The sequence below is a fragment of the Aotus nancymaae genome, unplaced genomic scaffold (assembly GCF_030222135.1).
Source record: "Aotus nancymaae isolate 86718 unplaced genomic scaffold, 86718_ANA_hifiasm-v0.15.2.pri h1tg000057l, whole genome shotgun sequence".
Taxonomy (NCBI): Eukaryota; Metazoa; Chordata; class Mammalia; order Primates; family Aotidae; genus Aotus; species Aotus nancymaae.
The window spans coordinates 22,743,998-22,767,352 of record NW_026988471.1 but is presented as its reverse complement, the minus strand read 5'-3'; the positions used below and the strand labels follow the sequence as shown (position 1 = coordinate 22,767,352).

Below are 23,355 nucleotides of genomic sequence, written 5' to 3'. Positions count from 1 at the left end.
ATTAGCTGAAAGAATATGTTTATTTTTGCTTGTTTTGAGGTTTATACAAATGGTATATATTGTATATAGTCTTTGGTGTCTTGCTTTTTATTTACTCAGCATTGGTACTAAGATTCATCCTTGTTTTGTGCATGTTATATTATTTTCACTGTTTTGAATTGCCACAATTTATCCATTTTCCTACCATGGACATTTGGATTGTTCCTCGGATTTATTTTTGAAGTTATAAACAATATTGCTTTGAATATTCTTGTCAATGCCTCCTTATCCAAGTGTTTCAAAAGTCTCTTTAGGGTCTTTTACCTACAAATGAAATTGCAGGATCCCAGGGTATTCACCTTGATGAGATAATACCAAATTATTTCCTAGATGGTTTTATCACTTTCATTCCCAGCAGCAATGTATCAGAGCTCCTATTTTACAGTCTTCATTTGGGACAGTCTAGGAGTTTTAAATGCTGTCTCACTGTGATCCTTATTTTTATTTATTTTATTTTCTTGAGACTCAGTCTTGCTCTGTTGCCCAGGCTGGAGTGCAGTGGCGTGATATCAGCTCACTGCAACCTCCACCTCCCAGGTTCAAGCAATTCTCCTGTCTCAGCCTCCCTAGTAGCTGGAATTACAGGCGCCCACCCCCATGCCTGGCTAATTTTTGTATTTTTAGTAGACATAGGGTTTCACCATATTGGCCAGGCTGGTGTTGAGCTCCTGACCTCAAATGATCCACCTGTCTCAGCCTCCCAAAGCGCTGGGATTACAGGCATGAGCCACCATGCCTGACCCCTTATTTTTACTTACAGACTAGCAGTGAGCTTTAGCATCATTAAGATGTTTATTGGCCGTTAAAGTTTTCTTTTGCAAAATTCTTGATTATATCATTGGCTCAATTTTCATGTTGAGTTGTCAGAATTCTTTATATATTTAGATGTTGCTAGTGTCTTCATCCACTTTGTGGACTCCTTTTTGTCTTTTCCTCTGTCTCTCTGTCTTTTTTTTTTTTGGTGGAGAACAGAGAGCAGGGTCTGTGTTGCTCAGGCTGTTCTTTAACTCCCAGGCTCAAGCCATCCTCTCCTGCCTCAGCCTTTCAAAGTGCTTGGATTACAGGCATGAGCCACAGCACCTGGCCTTTTTTCTTTTTTTTTTTTTCTGAGACCTACTCTTATTCTGTCACCTGGGCTGAAGTGCAGTGGCACGATCACTGCTCACTGCAACCTCTGCCTCCTGGGTTCAAGAAATTCTCCCACCTCAGCCTCCTGAGTAGCTGAGACTACAGGTGTGCACCACCTCGCCTGGCTAATTTTTGTCTTTTTAGTAGAGACGGGGTTTCACATGTTGGCCAGGGTAGTCTCGAACTACTGCCAGTCTCTTTCTTTATACCTTGTGTGTTGGACAAATATTTTAATATTAAGGAAACCACACATTTATCTATCTTTACTTTTATGGAAGTTTTGTCTTCACATTTATGTCTTTTATCAGTATTCTGCTGGATAATTTTATTTGTTTGGGGTGTTGTTGTCGTTTTGAGACAGAGTCTTGATCTGTCACCCAGGCTGGAGTTCATTGGCACAATCTCGGCCCACTGCAACCTCCACCTCCCAGGTTCAAACCATTCTCCTGCCTAAGCCTCCTGAGTAGTTGGGATTACAGGCACCTGCCACCACACCCGGCTAATTTTTGTATTTTTAGTAGAGATGGGGTTTCACCATATTGGCCAGGCTGATTTCAAACTCCTGATCTCAAGTGATCTGCCCGCCTTGGCTTGCCAAGTGCTGGGATTACAGGTGTGAGCCACTGAGCCCAGCCTCTGCTGTAATTGAGGGGCCCCTCTGCAGAGCTCCTGAGTTCATGCTCTGCATTGCTCTGTGTGGTATGTTTCATTTGATAGGTTTTTCTAATGTTAAACTTTGCATTCTTGGAATAAACCCAGTATGTTCATGGTGTATTTCATTTTTATACATTGCTTAGACTCATTTTGCTTTTAAGATTCTTCCTTTCCTTGTTAATAGGTAAGATTAACCCATAAATTTCCCTTTTTTATTTTATTTTTTATTTTTTTTAAGACAGAGTCTTGCTCTGTTGCCCAGGCTAGAGTGCAATGGCATGATCTCAGCTCACTGCAATCTCCACCTCCCGGGTTCAAGCCATTCTCCTGCCTCAGTCTCCTGAGTAGCTGGGATTACAGGCTCATGCCACTACGCCTGGCTCGTTTTTGTATTTTTAGTAGAGACGGTGTTTCACTATGTTGGTCAGGCTGGTCTCAAACTCCTGACCTCATGCCTCCCAAAGTGCTGGAATTAAAGGCGTGAGCAACTGCGCCCAGCCCTTTATTTTTATTTTTATTTTTGAGACGGTCTTGCTCTGTTGCCTAGGCTGGAGTGAGTGGCACTGTCACAGCTCACTGCAGCCTCAACCTCCTGCGCTCAAGAAGTCCTCCCACCTCAGCCTCCCAGTTAGCTGGGACTACAGATGCATGCCACCACACACAGCTAATCTTTTAAAATTTTTTTGTAGAGATGGGTTTCCCTTTGTTGCCCAGGCTTTTCTTGAACTCCTGTGCTCAAATGACCCTCTCACCTTGGCCTCCCAAAATCCTGGGAGTACAGGTGTGAGCCATGACACCTGGCCTCTTTCCTTTTGAATGTGCTTGGCTGGTTTTGGTAAGAAGCTTACTCTGGGCTGATAGAATGAGTAGCAGAGGGTGCCTTCTTTTTCTGCTCTGTGGAGGAGTTTGTGTGAGGTAGGAATGATCCTTGACTGAAAGTTTGCTAGAACTTAGAAAAATTTGGGTCTGGTGTTTTCTTTGTGGAAATATTTTTAAATATTTAATTCCTTTAAGATTTATGAAACTAAAAGGAGAAACTATTTTTTTTTTTTCTATAACTACAGAACACTTCTGACATCAAATGTGCAGGTTTTCCACACCAAGCAATTCTTCAATTCTCTGTGGACATGAACTGGGTACCCTACAATTTCTTTTTTTCTCATCTCCCGCCTGCCCCACTACAATTTGATTCAATTCTGACACTACCCAGAGTTAGTGCAGACCCAATAGGTTAAGGGCTCAGTCCAAGAGGACTGGTCCCTACTTCCAATACCAGTTGCAAGTAGTGGGTCTCCATGTGATGCACACTTCTCCCAGCTTGGCTGCAAATAGGGGATTCCTAGGAAACCCTCAGATTTGATAATTTCCTATAATGGTTCATAGAACACAGAGAAACACTTAACATTTATTGGCTTATTATGAAATGAACAGCCAGATGAAGAGGTATATAGCATGAAGTCCAGAAGGGTCCCATACACAAGAGTTTCTGTTCCCTTGGAGTCGGGTAGACTTCCTGGCACATGGATGTGTTCACCGACCTAGAAGCTCTCTGAACCCCTTCATTTGGAAGTGGAGGCTCCATTACATGGGCACAATTGATTAAATCATTGGTGATGAGCTCAGTCTTCAGCCCCTGTCCCCACCCCTTAGGGAGATATGGCTGAAAGTTTCAACCTTCTGATCACAAGGTTGGTTTCTCTGGCAACCAGCCTCCATCCTCTGCTAGTCACATCATTAGCATAAACTCAGATCTGTTTGAAAAGGGCTTATTATGTATAACAAAAGATGTTCCCCTCACCCCTACCACTTAGGAAGTAACCCGCATTTTAGAAACTCTGTGCCAGGAACCTGGGGCAGAGAACACATATGTGTTTCTTATGTCACAGGGACCATTCAGGATTTCTATATATTTATATACATACACATATATATTAATTCCTTTACTATTTATGAAACTAAAAGGAGAAACTATTTTTTTGTTTCTGTTAATTATGCTTGTTTTGAAAACCCAAACTTATTCCCATATGGCTGTGATATTAGAGAATGAGTACAGCATAATGTGAATTTCCTGTTACTTACACAACAATTTTTTCCTTAAGAAACACTAGAGCTGGGAACGGGGACTTGTGTCTGTAATCCCAACTACTCAGGAGGCTGAGGTAGTAGGATCACCTGAGGCCAGGAGTTTAAGACCAGCCTGGGCAACAAAGTGAGAGATCCTGTCTCTACAGAACACACAGACACACACGGTAACAGAAAACTACCCAGCTGAACTGAGTCCCATAGACTACAGAAATGCATATACCTCAAACATAGCAGCCAACTATGTCAGCTCACCATGTGTTATAAACCACATCCATCCATATGTGATGTTACAACTTTCTGTCCAGTTTCAAATAACTTTCACCATTTGATAATCCACAAACTATAACCCCTGTTTTCCTCCCATCCAAGTACTAACCAGGCCCAACCCTGCTTAGTTTCCAAGATCAGACGAGACTGGGCACGTTTGGGGTGCTATGGCCAAAGACTACCCTTGTCTTCCTCTGCTCAATCCAAACTCAGTACATACGGGGATGAGACAGTGGGCTCTATTGGAGCTAATCAAGGAGAAAGGAACCTAAGAAGATACCAAGTCTTTGGTTTTGGGCAACTGGATAGATACTGATGAAACTGCACCCCAGAGGATTAAAGAAATAGCGACCAGCAGGAATTCTTTTTTTTCTTCTTTTTCTTTTTTTTGAGATGAACTCTCTCTCTCTGTTGCCCAGGGTGCAGTACATTGGTGTGATATCGGCTCATTGCAACCTCCACCTCCTGGGTTCAAGCGATTCTCCTGCCTCAGCCTCCAGAGTAGCTGGGATTATAGGCGCACACCACCATGCCCGGCTAATTTTTGTATTTTTAGTAGAGATGGGGTTTCACCATGTCGGCCAGGCTGGTCTTGAACTCCGGACCGCAGGTGATCCGCCTGCCTCAGCCTCCCAAAGTGCTGAGATCACTGGCGTGAGCCACTGTGCCTAACCTTCAAAATAATTCTTGAATGTATAGGATGGCAGATGATACAAAAAGAAACAGAGCAGGGCATAGCGGCTCACATGTGTAATCCCAGCATTTTGGGAGGCCAAGGTGGGCAGATCACTTGAAGTCAGGAGTTTGAGACCAGCCTGGCCAACATTGTGTGAAACCCCATCTCTACTAAAAGCACAAACATTAGCTGGGGGGCCGGGTGCAGTGTCTCACACCTGTAATCCCAGCACTTTGGTAGGCCAAGGTGGGCGGATCATGGGGACAGGAGTTCGAGACCAGCCTGACCAACATGGTGAAACCCTGTCTCTACTAAGAATACAAAAATTAGTTGGGTGTGGTGGCGTACTCCTGCAATCCTAGCTACTCAGGAGGCTGAGGCAGGAGAATCGCTTGAACTTGGGAGGCAGAGGTTGCCGTGAACTAAGATCACGCCACTGGACTCCAGCCTGGGCAATAGAGTGAAATGCCATCTCAAAAAAAAAAAAAAAATTAGCTGGGCATGGTGGTACATGCCTGTAATCCCAGCTACTTGGACGGTGGAGGTAGGAGAATTGCTTGAAACTGGGAGGCAGAGGTTACAATGAACAGATCATGCCACTGCATTCCAGCCTGGGTGACAGAGTGAAACCCTGTCTCAAAAAAGAAAAGAAACAGCTTGCTGAAACTTTCTCCACTTGTAAGATAACAAAACTGGCTAAAGTCAGTTGGCTGATTAGAGTTTGCACAGAACACGCTTACTGATGTCACAGCCCGAATTTCCACCACGTTTCATACTAACTTCCCCCGAAATTTGCACACGCGACCCATGAAGAGACAAGTGTGCATGCCCGGAGATGTTCCAGAGCTCCCCTTTCCTTCCACCAATCACCTGCTAATTCCAGAACCCACCTTCTAAACCTTATATCATAAAAGGACCGCCTTAAGACCAGCACAGGAAGAACAGATTTGAAATGGACTTCTGTCTCCTTGTTGGTTGATTTTTGTTTGTTTTTATTTGAGACAGCGTCTCACCCTGTTGCCCAGGCCAGAGTGCAGTGGCATGATCTCAGCTCACTGCAACCTCCGCCTCCCAGGTTCAAGTGCTTCTCCTGCCTCAGCCTCCTGAGTAGCTGGGATTACAGCCATGCGCCACTATGCCTGGCTAATTTTTGTATTTTAGTAGAGATGATGTTTCACCATGTTGGTCAGGCTGGTCTCGAACTCCTGACCTCATGATCCGCCCGCCTTGGCCTCCCAAAATGTTGGGATACAGGTGTAAGCCACTGCACCCTGCTTGTTGGTTGATTTGTAATAAGGTTTTTCTGCTCTCAAAAATCTGATGCCATAGTAATGGCTTCTGTGTGCATCGGGCAGCAAGCTGTTTTGCTCATTAACACTGAAGTAATTTACTGAAAATGCAGGAGGCAGAACAAGTGTAGAGAGATTTTGGATGTATGATGTTTTAACTACCTGAAGAACACTCAGCTAGGTAGTTGGATCTGGGGCTCTGGAGCTCCGCAGAGAGCTCTGGGTTAATAAGTGTCTACAGTAGTGGATAGGTGGTGATAGTGGGTGGGATCACATGGCCCTGGGAAGCCCATGATGGCTAAGAAGCATCAAAGGAGAAAGAGGTGAAGGAAAAGACAAAATGAATGGTCAGAGATGGCACAGAACCACCAGGAGGGCGGTATCATGCAGTCCAGGGGAAGACAGAGGTTTTTTTGTTTGTTTTCTTTTTTTTTTTTTTTTGAGACAGGGTCTGACTCCATTGCCCAGGCTGGAGTGCAGTGGTGCAATCCCAGCTCACTATAACCTCTGCCTTCCTGGTTCAAGTGATTCTCCTGCCTCAGCCTCCCGAATAGTGGGGATGACAGGCGCCTACCACTATGCCCAACTAATTTTTGTATTTTTGGTAGAGATATAGGGTTTTGCCATATTGGCCAAACTGGTCTCAAACTTCTGACCTCATATGATCCGCCCACCTTGGCCTCCCAAAGTGCTTGGATTACAGGCGTGAGCCACTGCGCCTGGCCCAAGATAGAGTTTTGAAAAGGAGTGGTCAGCATTAATTGACTGTTGACTGAGGATTTCCTTGGTCTGGTACTAGGTCAAATCTTATCTCATAGCCATCCTGAGGTTTATGTAATAGTATACACATTTGTTCAAAAGAAGAAACTGGCTGGGTGCAGTGGCTCATGCCTGTAATCCCAGCACTTTGGGAGGCCAAGATGGGCAGATCGCCTGAGGTCAGGTGTTCAACACCAGCCTGGCCAATATGGTGAAACCCTGTCTCTACTAAAAGTACAAAAAACTAGCCAAGTGTGGTGCTGTGTGCCTGTAATCCCAGCTACTCTGGAGGCTGAGGCAGGAGAATCACTTGAACCTGGGAGGGGGAGGTTGCAGTGAGCCAAGATTGCGCCACTGCACTCCAACCTAAGAGACAGTGCAAGACTCCGTCTCAAAAAAAAAAAAGGAAATTGAGGCTCAGATTTGTTGAGTAAGTCAACCAATCATGCATGGTAAAAGAGGGAAGCAACATACAGATTCTCATCTGCTGTCCTTTGATGCCAGGGTTCACCCTCTCAGGCTGCACTGTTTCCTCAGTGCTGGAGGTCAGGGCCAGGTTTAACTGGTTAAGGAGTGAATAGCAGGTGAGGAAAAGGAGACAAGAATGGGACGGGTGAGAGGAGAACAGTAAAGCAGATTATTTGGAGAGGAGAAAGCAACCGGAACAAGGTGATGGTGTTTGTTTTAGGATGAAGGGAATAGGAACATTTGCTCATTCATTCAGCAGATATTCGTATTGAACACTTACTTCTGGGCACTGAGGATCTATAGCAGTAAATAGGCCAGGCGCAGTGGCTCACGCCTGTTATCCCAGCATTTTGGGAGGCCAAGGAAGGCAGATCACCTAAGGTCAGATCAGTTCCGGATTAGCCTGGCCAACATGGTGAAATCCCATCTCTACCAAAAATACAAGTATGATATAAAACGATAACAGGGTGGAAACTACATTGCCTTCTGTCTTACTGGGTAATGTCTCCACATGACCTGTGATATCCCAGTATTGTGAAACTATTCTCTCCTGTTTTCAGTAGCATGTATGTGTGCTTGCTTGTGTATGTGCGCGTGTGTGTCTGTATCCATAGAGAGTAAGGGGGGGCAGAGCTTCCTGTCAGAAGGGGCAATGCAAAGAAACTGAGCCCAGCTCTTTCTCTGGTGCCTTGTGACCTCAGGAACCAGACACTCATGCCAGTGTCACAAGGGCCAGAGAGTTGAGGCATCAGAAAGACCAGGTCAGACCCCACATCCTTTGGGCGAGGTCGGGTTCCTTCTCCTGCCACAGTGTTTGTGGAGGCAGTGAGATGCTTTCAGCTCTGAGGACTGTGTCATATCTAAGGACAAACCTGAGTTCTGGGCCTCAGGGGGATTGCTCCCAAGAGACAGCTGAAGATCTCAAGAGTGGAGGGGGGCCTAGCTGTGGGCCATGGGCTCAGGAGAGCTGACCCCGTGAAGGAGGAAAGGCTGCGGGCTGGGGAGAAATGTAGGGGCAAGTCTGCACCTCCAGGTCCCCTGTTTAGGTGCCAGACTTCTCCAGGCAGGAGTCGTTGGAGCATCAGGGCCCCCACAAGTTCCCCAGCCCTTCCCCCAGGCCCCATGAGCGACCTCGGTGGCCTGCTCTTCGAGCCACTCTAGAGCCTCAACTTTGAGGACCCTGCCCCCTCCCACATGGTGTCGCTGGTCTAAGGACATGCAAGTCAGGGGTATGTGGCTGGGGGAGCAGCCAGGTTCAAGGGCATCAGGCTTTCTCCCCTTTCCCTTCTTTGGGGATTCCAGATAGGAGAGGAGAGTCCACGGTCACATTGCACAGACTCAATAACAGATCAACCCTTGAATTTGTTTTTGAAAAAAATAAACCTCAGTGGATCTTTCTTCCCCAAAGATGTGGCCTCTAAAAAACCGTAGTTCCTGTGCTCTTAAAGATAAAATTTCAGAACAATCTTTCTACACAAATAGCTTTTATTTGTAAAAATGATGGATCTTTGCTGGCTCGATAGCCATTTCTGACCCTGATAGAGTCTCATTAATGGATGGGAACGCAAAGAGGCTTGAGGAGCACCTCAGTGCCCGGCCCTGCTCAGTTGCCATCCCCACTGCTGTCTCGGTCTCCCTGGGGCCCGCTGGCCTCCCTGGGTCTGTCTGTGTCTCCCTAATCGTACATCTCCGGCATGTCCCCACTCTGCCCATTCACATGGTGTCTCTCACCTCTCTGTGTCCTCAGCAGATGTCTACTGGAGCCTTGGGACAAACAAGAGTCCTTGTGTGTGTCCTGTTGGGGAACTTTGCCATCCACGCAGGTTGTTGGGCCTGGGGCTCCCACAGGGTCCACAAGCCAGGTTGGGCAGGGGCTTCCTTTTTCCAGAGACAGGTTCTGTGGGGCTAGTCGGGGCACAGGCCTATCTGAGATAGTCTGATGGCAACAGACAAGAAATGTCAAGTGGGGGGTCCTGGAGCGCAGGCCGGTCCCTTTAGAACACATCGCCGAAGACTCCACATCCCAGGGGAAAAAAAAGGCCGCATGCTAAACTGCCAGGCCGGGTGCTGAAGGGCTGAGGAGGGTGACGTCAGGCCCCGAGGATGCTGGCTCCTGTATCCATTCACAGTGGCCCTCCCAAGCTTTAGGCCAGGCTGTAGCTGGTCCTCCTGGGGAAGCCAAGGAGAAGGATGGAAGTGCTGCGGGGCCTCTGTCCTGCCGCAGAACCCCGCAGGAGGTTTGGTGGCTGCTCCTTGTCTTCCCAGCAACTCCTCTTCAGCTCCTCCCCTCCCAGGTCCTGTAAATAAGCTATGATCCTACTTCTCCAAGTGCCATCGAGCAGCTCCCCATCGCCTGGCCTTGCCTGACTGGGAAGCGTGCCCTCGGTATCTCTCTGCTGCAGAGCCCGAGGCTGTCACCCTGAGCAGGGAGCAGCTGATGACAAGGCCACCCACACTGCCTGTCCTGTGGGGGCCTGCATGATGTGTGCCTGCTCACGGACCTTCCGTGTGTGAACATTGCACAGTCATGAATATCTGCTGGTCCAGACATGGTGAGGCTGCAGCGGCGATTCCTGAGTGCCTGCTTGGCCTCGGGTTCTGTGCTGGGCTCTTGTACAGCTCCAGCCCTCAAGGTCCCCATAGCCTCCTTGGAAGGTCAGGCAGTGAGTAGATACTCCCCATCAGTGGGGTTCGTACTCTGGTAGAGAAGGACCAGGTCAGAGAGCTGCTCAGCACTGCCCGTAGGAGGGAGGGCAAACGACTCCTAGGCTTCCACCCGAGAGGGAACAATGGTGCCATTCCCCAAGACAGGGACACAGAAGGAGGAGCCAGTTAGGGGACAAGATGAGTTCTGTTCAGGGCTCATCGAGACTGAGTGCCATGCTTGTGAGCTACTAGGTGGAAACGTCCACACACCGGTGACATGCGGCTCTGGAACTTGGGGGAAGCCCAGGGTGGAGGGTGGAGGGCAGCTCTGGGAGTCCCCAGGCATAAGGGGTGCTGGAGTTGGGTCAGGCTAGCAGATAACGTACCTAGGGGGCTTTGGACAGCAAAACCAATATGAGGTCAAGGAGGGAGCCCTCACATACCACAGTCCACCATGTGATCAAAGGAAGAAGTTTGAGAAGGGGGGGCCAGGGTAGAAGAAGAAAATCCAGGAGAAAAGGGTGACCCTGAGCTAAGGAAAGAGTGTCCCAGAGGCAGGACCGTTGGGCTGTGTGACACAGCAGGCTGGTGTTAGTCATTCCCCTGGCAGTGCACACTGTGCTTCCCCGGGTGCAGGGGGCGTGTGGGGCCCACCTCTGAAGGCTCAGCCGGCGGGAGGCATCCTGGCTGGGCGTCTTTGGAGTGGAGCCAACCATGAGGATGCAGAGCCCAGCGAGGATCATGCAGGTGGGCACGGCGCCGATGAGGACCTTGAGGGTGACCACCACCTCCTCTGCCTGCTTGCAGGCCCCTGCCTTGTACCCCGAGAACCTGGAGAAAATCACCCAGCCATTAGGGCAGGGCCTTGCCAAGCCTGGCACCCTGGGTGGAGGGACCCCAGACACCCCCTCCTGAAACTTGGACTTCATTTCCTGGCCAGATCAGGAGAGGAGTGTCGAGGGGACGGGCTGACCTGGGAGAGTCTGGAGGGAACTGAGAATGTGGAGAGCTGGCCCTCGCAGTCCTGTGCACAGAGAAACCTGGGGAAGTGGTTCCCCATAGTCTCCAAAGAGCAGAACTCAGGCCTCAGACGCACGGGTGCCCCGAGCTCGATAGGATAGGGGTTTTGCTGCCTCTGCTATATCCTAACCCTGGGACTCACTGCAGACTGAGGGTGGAGATGCCCAGGGCGCATGCGCCGGAGAGCTTGGTAAAGAAGACGTAGGAGGAGTAGAAGATGGTCTCCAGGCCTGGCCCGTAGTGGTGCCGCAGCTGAAAGTCATCCACCATGTCTGGCAGCATGGACCTGTGGTGGGGGCGTGGAGTCAGCCCTCTTAGCCCCTTGGCCACCAGCAGCCTGTGAGTTCTCTGGGACAGAGGCCAAGATGGATTCATCCCTGAGTTCCTGTGCCCAGCACCAGACTTGCTGCCAGAGAAGCAGATGGCCTGTGTGCTTGTACTCCCGCTGAACCCCCACCATTCCTACTGCCTCCTGCCCTCTCGGGAGGGCTCCATCTCCTGCCCAGCTGGGCGCAGGGGGCCTGGGACAGCAGGCTGACATGAAGGAGGAGACACCTTCTGTGGACACACGTGAGGCCCCCACACCCAGCCTACCAGGGTAGCAGCAAGGACACAGCAATGCTCACGCCAGACACAAAGGCCACGACATAAGCCACAGGCGCTGTGGGCACAGCAGCCAGCAAGACCGCAAAGGGCACCATCACCTGGGGAGACACACACATCAGCTGTCCAGCCTGTTCTTTCACACATGGCTCTAGACTGATGACCCCCATGCCTCGCCCTCAAGGGAACACAAATCCACTCCTGCTGACTCCAGGAGGCTCAGGCACCACGGTCACCTCCCCACCTCTCTCCTCCCACCACCCCTAATCCTTGATTCCTGCCTCACTCACAAAGATCCCGAAGGCTGACGTCGTCTTCCCAAAGTGCTGGAGAACCCACTCCCACAGCGGGGTGCTCAGCACGGCTGAGACCTGTGAGCAGACAGCGTTGTCACGCCAGGGTTGTGCTGCCAGCGCCTTCACCCAGGACCTTGAGGCCTTGGCTTTTAGGTGGGATGCCTGACCTCGGCCTTGCCCCTGGTTCAAACCAGTGGCTATGAATGTTATAATCCTGGTCCCAATTCTACCCTCTGCTGGAGTGCAGGTGACCAAGACCAAAGCAAAGTCCAAAATGTTGATGGCCAGAACTCTGGCCACACGTATCACACCGAGGACCACACATGTCCCCAGCTCAGGCCCGCAAGTGACCTAGCCTCCACCACCCGAGGTCCCCTCACCAGGACAGTTAGCACCAGGCCCTGGACGTGGTCGTGTAGCTGGGAGGCATGTGTACAGAACAGGACCAGGTAGCTCTGCTCCACCTGAGGAGATGAACAGGAAGTGGGCATGGCAGGAGCTCAGAAGTCAAGGGTGAGGACCGGGTCTCGAGTCTGGCCTCTCCGTTGGGACCTTGGCTTGCTGCCACCATCATGCAGTCCCTCCCCCAACAAAGGGCGCCTATCCCCAACACAGATATCAGCACCACCCCTAGGCCACCCTCATCACCTGCACAGCTATGATCAGGTGGACTTGACTATACCTCATGTAATGTGAGAGGAAACTGACCAGACACTGTCAGCTCCTAGTGCCTAGGCCCTGGCCCTCCAATCTCACAAGCCCTCCTGGGATCTCCCTCCCAGCACCAGCCCCTCTGAGCCATGTGCCAGCTGCAGGTTTCTCCCTATAAAACTCAAGCTGAGACTGCACCCTGAACCTATGCAAGGTCAGCATGGCCAGTGCCAAGCCAGTCGGGGGGGCCACTGGCCAGAGGTACCTGAACAGCAGCAGAGATGAACAGGAAGGAGACCACCAGCTTCAGGTAGGGTGGATGCCGGGTAGTGAGACCCAGCCCAGCCAGGAAGCTCAAGCCTGGGCCTGAGGCTGGAGCAGAGGGGTCTGCAATGCAGGAGGGTGGCACCTTGGCTTCACAGAGTCCAAAACCAAAACCTGCTCCCAAGTAGAGCCCTGCCCCCAGCTTCTGCTTCCCTCCTCCCCATCCCCATACCTGGCCGCTCCTTCACCCCTAGGCACAGTAAACTGCTGCACACGGGGTAAGTTGCTGCAACCACAGCAGCTGCAATACAGTAGAGACGGGCCTGTGGGACAGGACAGGACTAGGGTAGGTGACGTCTTCAATCCCGGGAGGTGGTGACACCCGAGGGGTGGGGCAGGACTGCCTCCCAACAGGAGCAGAGCGAGGCACAGCCCAAGCCCAGGACGCTGGGCCCCCACCTCCCAATCACCCCACAAGACAGCATGCTCTCTGGGCCTGGGCAGGTCCTTCCACGCACCCCCTCTGCTGAACCTGTGTTTCCCGCGTGGCAAAGGGGGCACTGACACCCCAGAGGCCAGAATGCTCCCTCCTGCATTCTATGAAGCAAACATTGATTGCTGCTGCCTTCTGCATGCTAGCCCCTGAGGCTCCAATGATGAGTAAGTGACCCCTGTCCATCCACAGGGCTCAGAGTGTGGGGAGGAAGACAGATCCAGGAGCAGGCAGTTACAACACAGTGAGATGCATGCTGACTCAGATTAACGTAGGAAGCAGGGCCAGGCGCGGTGGCTCACGCCTGCCATCCCAGCACTTTGGGAGGCCGAGGCAGGTGGATCACCTGAGTTTAGGAGTTTGAGACCTGCCTGGCCAACATAGTGAAACCCCATCTCTACTAAAAATACAAAAATTTAGACAGGCATGGTGGCAGCCACCTGTAATCCCAGCTACTCAGGAGGCTGAGACAGGAGAATTGCTTGAACCCGGGAGGCGGAGGTTGCAGTGAGCTGAAATTGTGCCACTGCACTCCAGCCTGGGTGACAGAGGGAGACTCCGTTCCCCTCCCCACAAAAAAAAAGATATGCAGGAGAGTCACAGCCAGTTCAGGACAGAGGCTGCCTCTGGGGAGGGAGCAGAGAGAGGGCGCAGGGCGGGGCAGGGCGCTCATCCTGTGCAGCCGCCCTGGGTCTCTCGCTCTGAAGGGCACTGCCTCTGGGGTTCAATGCTCTGCTGTTGCCGTCTTGAGATTCTTAATAATTTTATCATGGATTTGAATTTTGTAAGTGAAATTTGAGGGGACAGTGAGTTGTGAGCCACCAAGAGCTTCCAGTCTTTGCTCACATGAGGCTCTGCCCCCTAGGAATGGGTTCTTAGCCTCCTGCTTCCCACTCCTTGATACCTTCCCTTCCCCAACCTAGGCCATTGCCACCAAGCATGTGGCATTGGAGAGAGGCATGGGAGGCCCGAGTGGAGGCCCAGGTGTGAGTACAGGGAGAGTCAGTCTAGGACGCAGCCTTTTGGCCCTTGGCCGGAAGCAACATGTAGATTTGGAGAGTGGGGGCCTCTCACCTATCCCAATCCAGGTGTTTAGCGGACACCTAGAGGGTGCCAGCACTGGAGGCTGCAATCCCCTGGCTGAGGCAGTAGGCCTACTGGGAAAGGGGAGATTGACTTCCCGAGGCCCTGCATTTTCATTTTGCAGAGTACATAGGGAAGCTGAGTAGCTGACTGAGTCTCACTGCGTTGCCCAGGCTGGAGTGCAATGGCGTGATTCCAGTTCACTGCAACCTTGGCCTCCTGGGTTCAAGTGATTCTCCTGCCTCAGCCTCCCCAGTAGGTGGGATTACAGGTGCCTACCACCATGCCCAGCTAATTTTTGTATTTTTAGTAGAGATGGGGTTTCACCATGTTGGCCAGGCTGGTCTCGAAATTGTGACCTCAAATGATCTACCTGCCTTGACTTCCCAAAATGCTGGATTGCAGGCATGAGCCACTGCGCCTGGCTGTAATGTTTTCTTAAATGGGTGGTGAGCCACAGATATTACTGGTATTCTTCTCATACTATTGATGCTGAGACATTGGTGGGGGTGGAATCCCCCAGAGGGCTTGTTAACATAGAGATGCTAGACTGGTCCCTAGAACCGGTGAAGCAGAGGACTGAGGTCAGGCCTGAGATCTGCTGTTCTAACAAGGTCCCAGGTGTTGCTGATGCTGCTGGTCCAGGGACCACACTAAGATCTGTGGCTTTCTGCCTTTGTGTAAATCTGAAATGTTAAAAACAAGCACAGGCCGGGCATGCCACTGTACTCCAGCCTGGGCGACAGAGCCAGATTCTGTCTGAAAAAAAAAAAAAAAAAAACACAAAAGGCCAACACAGCAGGGCACAGGGCACACAGAGGGCAGGTCTACATGAAGGCTGCAGAGGGCGGCCTGTGCCCCATCCTGAAGGTGAGGGCCACCCAGGCTCAAACTCCTTTCAAAGGGCACCTGACCACGCAGGAGAGCTGGCTGGAGGGAGGGATGCCGCACAGGAGATGGAGGCAGCAGTTGTGGGGTGGGGAGGGAGGTGGTGGCACGGGCTAGGGCATGGCAGTGGGGTGCAGGGAGGCTGGATGTATCCCAGAAGACTTTTGGCCTAAAAACTAGGCACGATTCAGTCGTAGGTTGGAGGGTTGAGAGAGGACGGGAGAAAGAGGACAGTGCTGGGGGATAATAATGTCATTTACTTAAGGAAAGAGGGAGAAATAGAAAAAGAGAAGGTAAAAGTGGTGGATAAAATAGAGGTGCATCTGCTCAATACTGACGGGACCTGCTGTGAAAGGGAAGGAAGGGGGCTTCCCCTCTCATTTCACCATTTCACGCTGGGGGTTGGGGGCTCACCTGGTCAGGGCTGGGGAGGGGACACAGGTCATAGGAGGGGCTTTACCCAGGGCTGTGTGAGGACACCAGACCCCTCTGCTGCCCCTCCCGCAGCCTGGCCTGGGGCTTTCCCCACCCTCGGTCCTCCTCTGGGGCCAGGCTCCTCTGCTCCAGGTGGCCAGCCCAGTGTCTGTTGTTCTATTTTATGTCTAGAAGGAACCCAGGAGGAGGCAGGTTTAGCAGAGGACATTAGATGTGGGGGCCATCTGCTCAGCTGGAGGAGTAGGGAAGGAGTGAGGGGACACAGTGAGCCCCCTAAAAGACAGCAAAGAGGTGTGGACAGAAGAACCAACCCTAGAGGAAGGAGGTGACCTGCAGAGGGGACACCAGGTTGGGGGGCCTGGCCACCCAGTGCACTTACCGCATTGGGGGAGACAGTGACCGGCCCCGGGGTCGCAGTGGCCTCGCACCTGTGGGGTCTGTGGGCGCCAGACACAATGAGCCCGTGGACGGTGGCCCCCATCAGTGTTCCCGCCATCTCCACGGTCATCCCTAGAGACAGAGCGCCGCTTAAGGTGACTGAGAGGGCGTGGGTTCCCAGATGCAGTGCCCTCCCCAGAACCCAGGGCTGCACTCACGGTAAGCAGTGGCTGAGTCCCGCTCCCTTGGGCAGGAGGTTAGCAGCATGGTGAGCGCCGTGTAGGGCACCTGGAAGAACTAGGGCACCAGCAGAGCTTAGAACCACACCCAGCTTTGCCTGGTGACAGCGGGCAACCTCCCCTCTCCTGGGTGTCATATCCTGGTACCCACGGGCCAGCCTGACATATCCCAGCTGACCACCTGAAGTCGGAGCTAGGGGCTCAAGGGCAGGAGGCAGCAGCCAGCCCCGCACAGGGCCAGCGAAAGCCAATAGCATGGTCCAGGCACAGGCGGGTGGGTAGGGCAGCGGCTCCACCCCACAGCACACTTCAGAGTGGTCATGGCCAGCCATGGGCTTCACCAGAGCACACGCCCAGGAAGGGGCCCTGCTTACCGTGGCCAGGGCCTGGAACAGGCAGTAGCAGGTCGTGTACCAGAGGCCTCGCAGGCTGGTGAACGGGGGCAGGAACCACAGGAAGAAGTAGGCCAGGGCGATGAAGGGGGTGCAGCCCAGCACCCTGTAGAAGCACAGCTGAGATGGAACAGTCCCCAGACCAGAACTGGGGGGACACAAAGGGCCCAGCCTGGAGCAACCTCATCCCTTCTCTGGCCCTTGGGAATCCCTAGGCTGGGGCTCCCTGAGTGGGAACCACAGGCAGGGGAGAAGTGGCCGATGGCTCATGGAGGCATTGGGAGTGGGCAGCCACTCCTCGTGGGAACTCCGGCTGCACACTCGGTGCCAGTGGTGCCACTCCCTGTGTGGACACTGGGACACTGAGTCGCACTTCCTCTGTGAGGCCTCATGTGGCCTCCAGCCCAGCCTGTCCACACTCAGAGCCCCAGGCCAGATCTGGGAGTCTCGGAGGCTTCATCCAGCCCCATGCCATCTGGAGAAGGAGAGTCCCCAAGAATGTCTCTGAACTCCTTATCACTCACAACCAGCCCCCAGTGCACTGCGACATTATCAGTCTTGTCTTCTAACCACCCAGAGCGTTTCCACTAGGAAACAGGGCTATGACAGTGACCTCAGGGCCAGGGTCTGGTGCCTGGATCCTAAGGACTGAGGGGTTGCTCACCAAGGCATGAGCCGTCCAGACCCCGTCCTCCTGCTTCTGTTGATGAAGAACCCAGCCACAGGGTCAGCAGCCGCCCCAGACACTTTTCCCCCAAACAGAACAAGTGACACCTGGGCGGCAGGGATCTGAAACAGACAAGGGAGAGGATAGAGAGCCAAGGCCCAGCAGCAGCAGAGAGGCCATCCAGGCCTGCTTGCCACCAGGAGGGAGGACTGGGAATCAGAATCAACGGGGCAGAGCCACAGTGTCAAAGGCTCCTCAGCCTCCCCCAGGACACTAATCCCAGGGCTCTGAGTCCAGGGGAGGGAGCTGAGTTCTGCCGCCCAGCACACCCCCATTACCACTCATGACAGCCACTATGGAGAGGATTCCAGGGCCCTCATCTGGGCCTGGCTCAGAGCAAGGAGGGTACCTCTGGGCTGACAGAGGTGGACATTGTGTTTCACAATGGAAAGGATTCACTGGTTTTTCTGACTATGTAAATAATACACTCATTAGAAAAACATTCAAACAATATAGGAAAATACTAAGCAAAGCTCATCTGAAATCCCAGCATCCCGAGACAACTGCCAGAATCGTTTTGATGATCAGCCTTTCATAGGCTTCTTCACGTGTGCTTCAGGTTGATCACTTTATATAAATGGGATCATACCAGAGGGTCATCTTAAACATTCATGGATATCTCATTTTATTTTTAAAAAATTGAGACAGGGTCAGCCAGGCGTGTTGGCTCACGCCTGTAATCCCAGCCAGCACTTTGGGAGGCTGAGGTGGGCAGATCATGAGGTCAGGAGATCAAGACCATCCTGGCTAACATGGTGAAACCCCATCTCTACTAAAAATACAAAAAATTAGCTCGGCATGGTGGCGTGCGCCTGTAGTCCCAGCTACTCAGGAGGCTGAGGCAGGAGAATTGCTTGAACCCAGGAGGCAGAGGTTGCCGTGAGCCGAGATCACGTCACTACACTCCAGCCTGGGCAACAGAGCAAGACTCCATCTCAAAAAAAAAAAAAAGTACAAATTGAGACAGGGTCTCACTCTGTTGCCCAGGCTGGAGTGCAGTGGCACCATCTCGGCTCATTGCAACTACTGCCTCTTGGGCTCAGGTGATTCTCCCACCTCAGCCTCCCAAGTAGCTGGGACCACAGGCATGTAACACTACGCCCAGCTAATTTTTGTATTTTTAATTTATTTTTTTGTGGAGGTGGGGTTTCCAGCACTCCTAAAGTGCTGGAATTACAGATGTAAGCCCACCACACCCAGCTGGATATCTCATTTATTTGTTGTTGGTTTTTTGTTTTGAAAGGGAGTCTGGAGTGCAGTGGCGCGATCTTGGCTCACTGCAACCTTCACCTCCCAGGTTCAAGTGATTCTCCTGCCTCAGCCTCCTGAGTAGCTGGAACTACAGGCACCTGCCACCACGTCTGGCTAATTTTTGAATATTTAGATAATAGAGATGGAGTTTTGCCATATTGGCCAGGCTGGTCTCGAACTCCTGACCTCAAGTGATCCTCCCGCCTTGGCCTCAAAAAGTGCTGAGATGACAGATGTGAGTCAACACGCTTGGCTGGATACCTCAATTTAAAAATTTGGTTTTACTTACCCTCCATTCTCCATTATTCCATCCCATAGCCAACATTAATGAGTTGGTGTATATCCTTCTAGAATTTTCTCCATGCTTATATTTTAAACATGGACCGATGACTATATATACATATCCATACACACACACATATGGAGCCTGTCTTTGTTTTGCTAAAATGGGATTGTTCTATATACTATTCTCTAAAACTAGCTTTTTTTTTCCACCAGAGCATCATGGAAATCACTTTAAGTCAACGGTACAGATCATTCTTCAGAATTGCTGCATGACAGTCTATGTGATAGTGAGGTTAGTCTAATCTTTTGCCTTCTCTGGGCCACACTGGAAGAATTGTTTTGGCCAGGCACGGTGACCCATGCCTGTAATCTCAGCACTTTGGGAGGCTGTGGTGGATGGATCATCTGAGATCAGTAGTTCGAGACCAGCCAGGCCAACATGGCAAAACCCTGTTTCTACTAAACACACAAAAATTAGCCAAGTGTGGTGGCGTACGCCTGTAATCCAAGCTACACAGGAGGCTGAGGCATGAGAATCACTTGAACCCGGGAGGCAGAGGTGGCAGTGAGACGAGATCACACCACTGCACTCTAGCCTGGGCAACAGGCTGGGCGACTTGTCTCAAAAAAAATAAAAGAATTGTCTTGGGCACATATAAACACATAACATACACTAACACTAACGATAGCTAATGAACTAAAAAAAAAATCACAAAAAAATTTCATAATGTTTTAAAAAAGTTTACAAATTTGTGTTGGGCCACATTCAAAGCCATACCACTGTGGGCTAGACAGGCTTGGTCTGTTATGTGGCTATGGTACTGCTTACTTAGCCAACTGCTTCTATATAGACAGGCATCCACATTGTTTCTCATTTTCCCACTACAAACAGGCTACAGTAAACATCCTTGAGGAGCTTGCCCTCAGTAGCTTCTGGCTTTTTGTTAAGCTTGAGTCTGAAGTGCTGTCTACAAGGATGTTGGGAGCAAAAGCACAGGTGTGGGTGGAAGGATCAGACCCCAAGGAAGATTTAAGCAGAGACCGGGCTGCTGCCCACACTTACCTGTGCTATATCAAGCAGGAAGACCTGCAGATAAAAGGCTGTGGCACTGGAGGCTATCTGGTTGGGGACCCCACCAATGCCATAGCACACCTTCGTACAGAATGAGAGGCGACCAGCTCTGCTGTCCTGGAGGAGACACAGGAACTAAGCTCTTCCCCCAACAGACACCAAACAGGTCCCCATACCCCATGACTTCAGTAAGCATCCTGAATCCTTGTGATGCTTTCAGGGCTTTTCCAGCAACCTCTCGGCCCCATTTTGCCCCTAGATCACTCTAAGAGGAAGTGAGACAGAAGAGAAAAGATCCTAAACCATGACCTCTAAACATTTCCAGGGGGAAGTTCTGCCGGACATCTTTCCCTGGGCTTCCTGCTGAATCAGCACGGCTGTGTAAGCTGCAGGTCAGGAGACCTGGGCTTGAGCCTGCCGTTGTCACCTAACCCTCTAAGTGACCTTGAATAAATCACTTTCTCCCCTCCAAGCCTGTTTTCCTCATCTGTCAAATGCAACATCCCTGCCAATTTCACAAGTTTGTTTCCATGAGTAAATGAGGTGGTAGCGGTAGCTCATTTCCCCATCACCTGCCTACTCACAGCCCTCCAGGGATGCCTGGAAGGCATCTCAGCTTAGCATGGTCAATGTACAACTCCGGATGGCCATTAGGAACTGTCTAATCCAGCTCTCTGCCAGGCCCCTCAGTGGCTCAGGCCACACACTTAAGAGGCATCTTTGATTCTTCTTTACAGTTTTCGTCTATCATCAGTGAGTGCCTCCTAAGTGCCTTCTCTGTGTCTGCCCTTGCTCCCTACAATCCACGCCACCCAGCAGCCAGTGCTCTTGTAATAACATAAATCGGATCCCAGCCAGGCGCAGTGGCTCACCCCTGTAAACCCAGCACTTTGGGAGGCTGACGTGGGTGGATCGCTTGAGCCCAGGAGTTCAAGACCAGCCTGGCCAACATGGCGAAACCCCATCTCTACTAAAACAGAAGAATTAGCCAGGCATGGTAGCACGCCTGAAATCCCAGCTACTCGGGAGGCTGAGGCAAGAGAATCACTTGAACCCGGGAGGTGGAGATTGCAGTGAGCCAATATTGCACCACTGCACTGCAGCCTGGGCAACAGAGACTTGGGCTCAAAAAAATTAAATAAATAAATAAATAAATCAGATCCCATCTCCTCTCTGATTAAAACCCTCCAACGAGTTGCCATTGCAGTTTTTTTTCCCCCAGATACATGGTATATAGTCAACACCATCACAGTTTGAACTCTAAGTCCTGATCATGACTAAGGAGCCCACCCAGTCGGCCCCCTACCCATCTCACCTCTCTCCTTCAGCCACAGTGGCCTCCTTTCTATTCTTCAAAATCATCAAGTCTGTTGCTTGCCCCAAGGCCTTTGCAGTTCCCATGACTTCTGCCTGGAAGGTGACTCCTATTCTGGTTGGTCACCAGCTTAAATGTCACCTCCTCCCAGAGGCATTCCCTAGCCACTCATCTCTCTCAGTTGTGCTTACCTGCTATATTCTCATTTAGCTCCTGTCTCTCCCTACAGGAATGTAAGCTCTCTGAGAGCATGAACTCTACCTTTTATTTATCATGGTGTTTCCAGTACCTAGAACAAAGCTTGGTATACAGTAGGTGCTCAATATATGTCAGTTGAAGCAAATAGTGGCCATGAAGACCCTGTGTAAAGGGCTGTTTCTTTGGAAGAAGCTGGGCACCTTTTCTCATCCTTTGCTGGGGGGCTGTGGGCAGTGGAGATGACATGGCTTCACCCATTTCCACATCTCGCAGGACACCCCAGCAGACTGTTGTGAAGGGAAGGGCTCCCCAGATAAGGGTTTATCACACTTCGCACACTCTTCCTACCCACAGGACAAAACCACACTGGGGACAGGATGATTCTTTTCTGACATGTGTGTGAACATCATTTCAGCTTACAGAAAACTCTAAGAACAGGCAGAATTCATTGTGATAGTCCTCCTCTCCCCCTAATGGAGACCCTTGTATCCCCAACACGGGCCTAGCAAATTTTTAGAACTTTAGAAAGAACTTCCAAGTGAAGCCAGGAATATTATCCAGTCTTGCCGTCTTGAGGATGACAGTTTTACGGAGTCATAAAAGTCCTGCACAGCTGTACAGTGAGAATCTTGGGTTCAAATTCTCTCTACTATCTCTAGCTGTGTGACCCAGAGCAGGACCCCTGCCTTCTGCGCTTTGGTCTCCTTGGAGTGACCAGGGATCCCACCCCTCCCAGGATTGTATGAGGATTCCACAGGGGCGCTTCCCCGGCCATGTGAATTTTTCCCTGTTGCTGTTAATCTCCCCTGAATTTCTAAATTTCCCGGGAAGTGAGAGTCTCCGGAGAGCCTCCTCATCTCACCTCACTTTCTTTCTTGTGGGGCGTAATCCTGTGCTCGGAGGTGCCTGGCAGGACGCCTTGAACCAGGCTGGGGGCTGAGGTGGTCAGGGGAGGCCACAGAACGCCCTGGGCACGTGCAGGGAGCGGGCGCATTTAGTGAGACCCAGGAAGCCCCAGACCCCTCGCCCGGTCCTGCACAGACTGGCTGGCCAGCATGGCCCGGCCGCATCAGCGAGGGACAAGGAGCCCCGCCGCTCCCACCTGCCCTCCGCCCTCCCTGTAGGAGCCCACGGCCAGGACTTCCCGGGGGCAGCCTCTAAGGGGAGCCTGGTGCCTGAGCGAGGCCAGGGTCTGGGAGGGAGGCCGAGGCCACAGCAGCTGCCTGAGGTCGGGAAGGACGCAGCCTCCCCACGCGCGGCCGAAAGCTGCCCTGGGCTCGGGGACCCCGGGAGGACCTCCAGCGGCGCGGACAATACCCCTAAGCCAGGAATCAGGACAGCAGAGTCCATGCATCCCCAAGTTACTTCCTTGGCTGAGCCTCGCCTGCCTGTCCTAGTCTCTTGCGGGCATCAGGACGTCCCCAGCCTCCCCGCTCCCAGTCGTGGAACCCCGCGAGGGCAGCCCCTGAGCCTGCAGGTTTGGACCGAGCCTCGCCAGGTTGTCCCCAGTTGGAAAAGGGGCTGCGAGGTGATGCCCTCGAGCTCCCCGGGGACGCAGCCCCTTCTCGGCCGGCGTGGAGCCCCGCGTCCCCACCCCTGCCGCCCAGCTCACCTCTCGCCCTCGCTTGGTGCTTCCCGGGCCGGGCTCCGGGACATGCGGCTGCGGCTGTGGGGGTCCTTCGGCGGCCGTTGCAGGGGGCGCCGCCATCGCCACCACAGTGCCGCCCGTGGCCGTTGCCCTCGGAGTTATCGTC

The 23,355-nt window shown here is 51.8% G+C and overlaps 1 protein-coding gene across 1 annotated transcript; it reads right to left on the bottom strand.

Annotated features, from left to right (window-relative positions):
* Positions 1-8,838: 8,838 nt before the first annotated feature.
* MFSD2B (MFSD2 lysolipid transporter B, sphingolipid) lies at positions 8,839-23,309 on the bottom strand. Its single transcript, XM_012453337.3, has 14 exons — positions 23,214-23,309; positions 20,080-20,205; positions 17,418-17,542; positions 16,736-16,859; positions 16,341-16,419; positions 16,124-16,254; positions 13,078-13,168; positions 12,847-12,968; positions 12,311-12,394; positions 11,925-12,005; positions 11,626-11,735; positions 11,174-11,317; positions 10,666-10,842; positions 8,839-9,534 (listed from the first exon to the last, which is right to left on the bottom strand). Exons 1-14 carry the CDS (start codon positions 23,307-23,309, stop codon positions 9,510-9,512), a joined length of 1,515 nt encoding a protein of 504 aa, XP_012308760.2. The 3' UTR covers positions 8,839-9,509.
* Between the last annotated feature and the right edge of the window lie 46 nt (positions 23,310-23,355).

Coding starts and splice junctions, on each gene's coding strand:
- MFSD2B (XM_012453337.3), bottom strand. CDS start 23,309: ATGGCGGCGCCCCCTGCAACGGCCGCCGAAGGACCCCCACAGCCGCAG. Junction 10,843..11,173: donor ATCTCCACCCTCAGTCTGCA/GTGAGTCCCAGG, acceptor GATTTTCTCCAG/GTTCTCGGGGTACAAGGCAG. Junction 9,535..10,665: donor CGCCGGCTGAGCCTTCAGAG/GTGGGCCCCACA, acceptor TGGCTTCCCCAG/GAGGACCAGCTACAGCCTGG.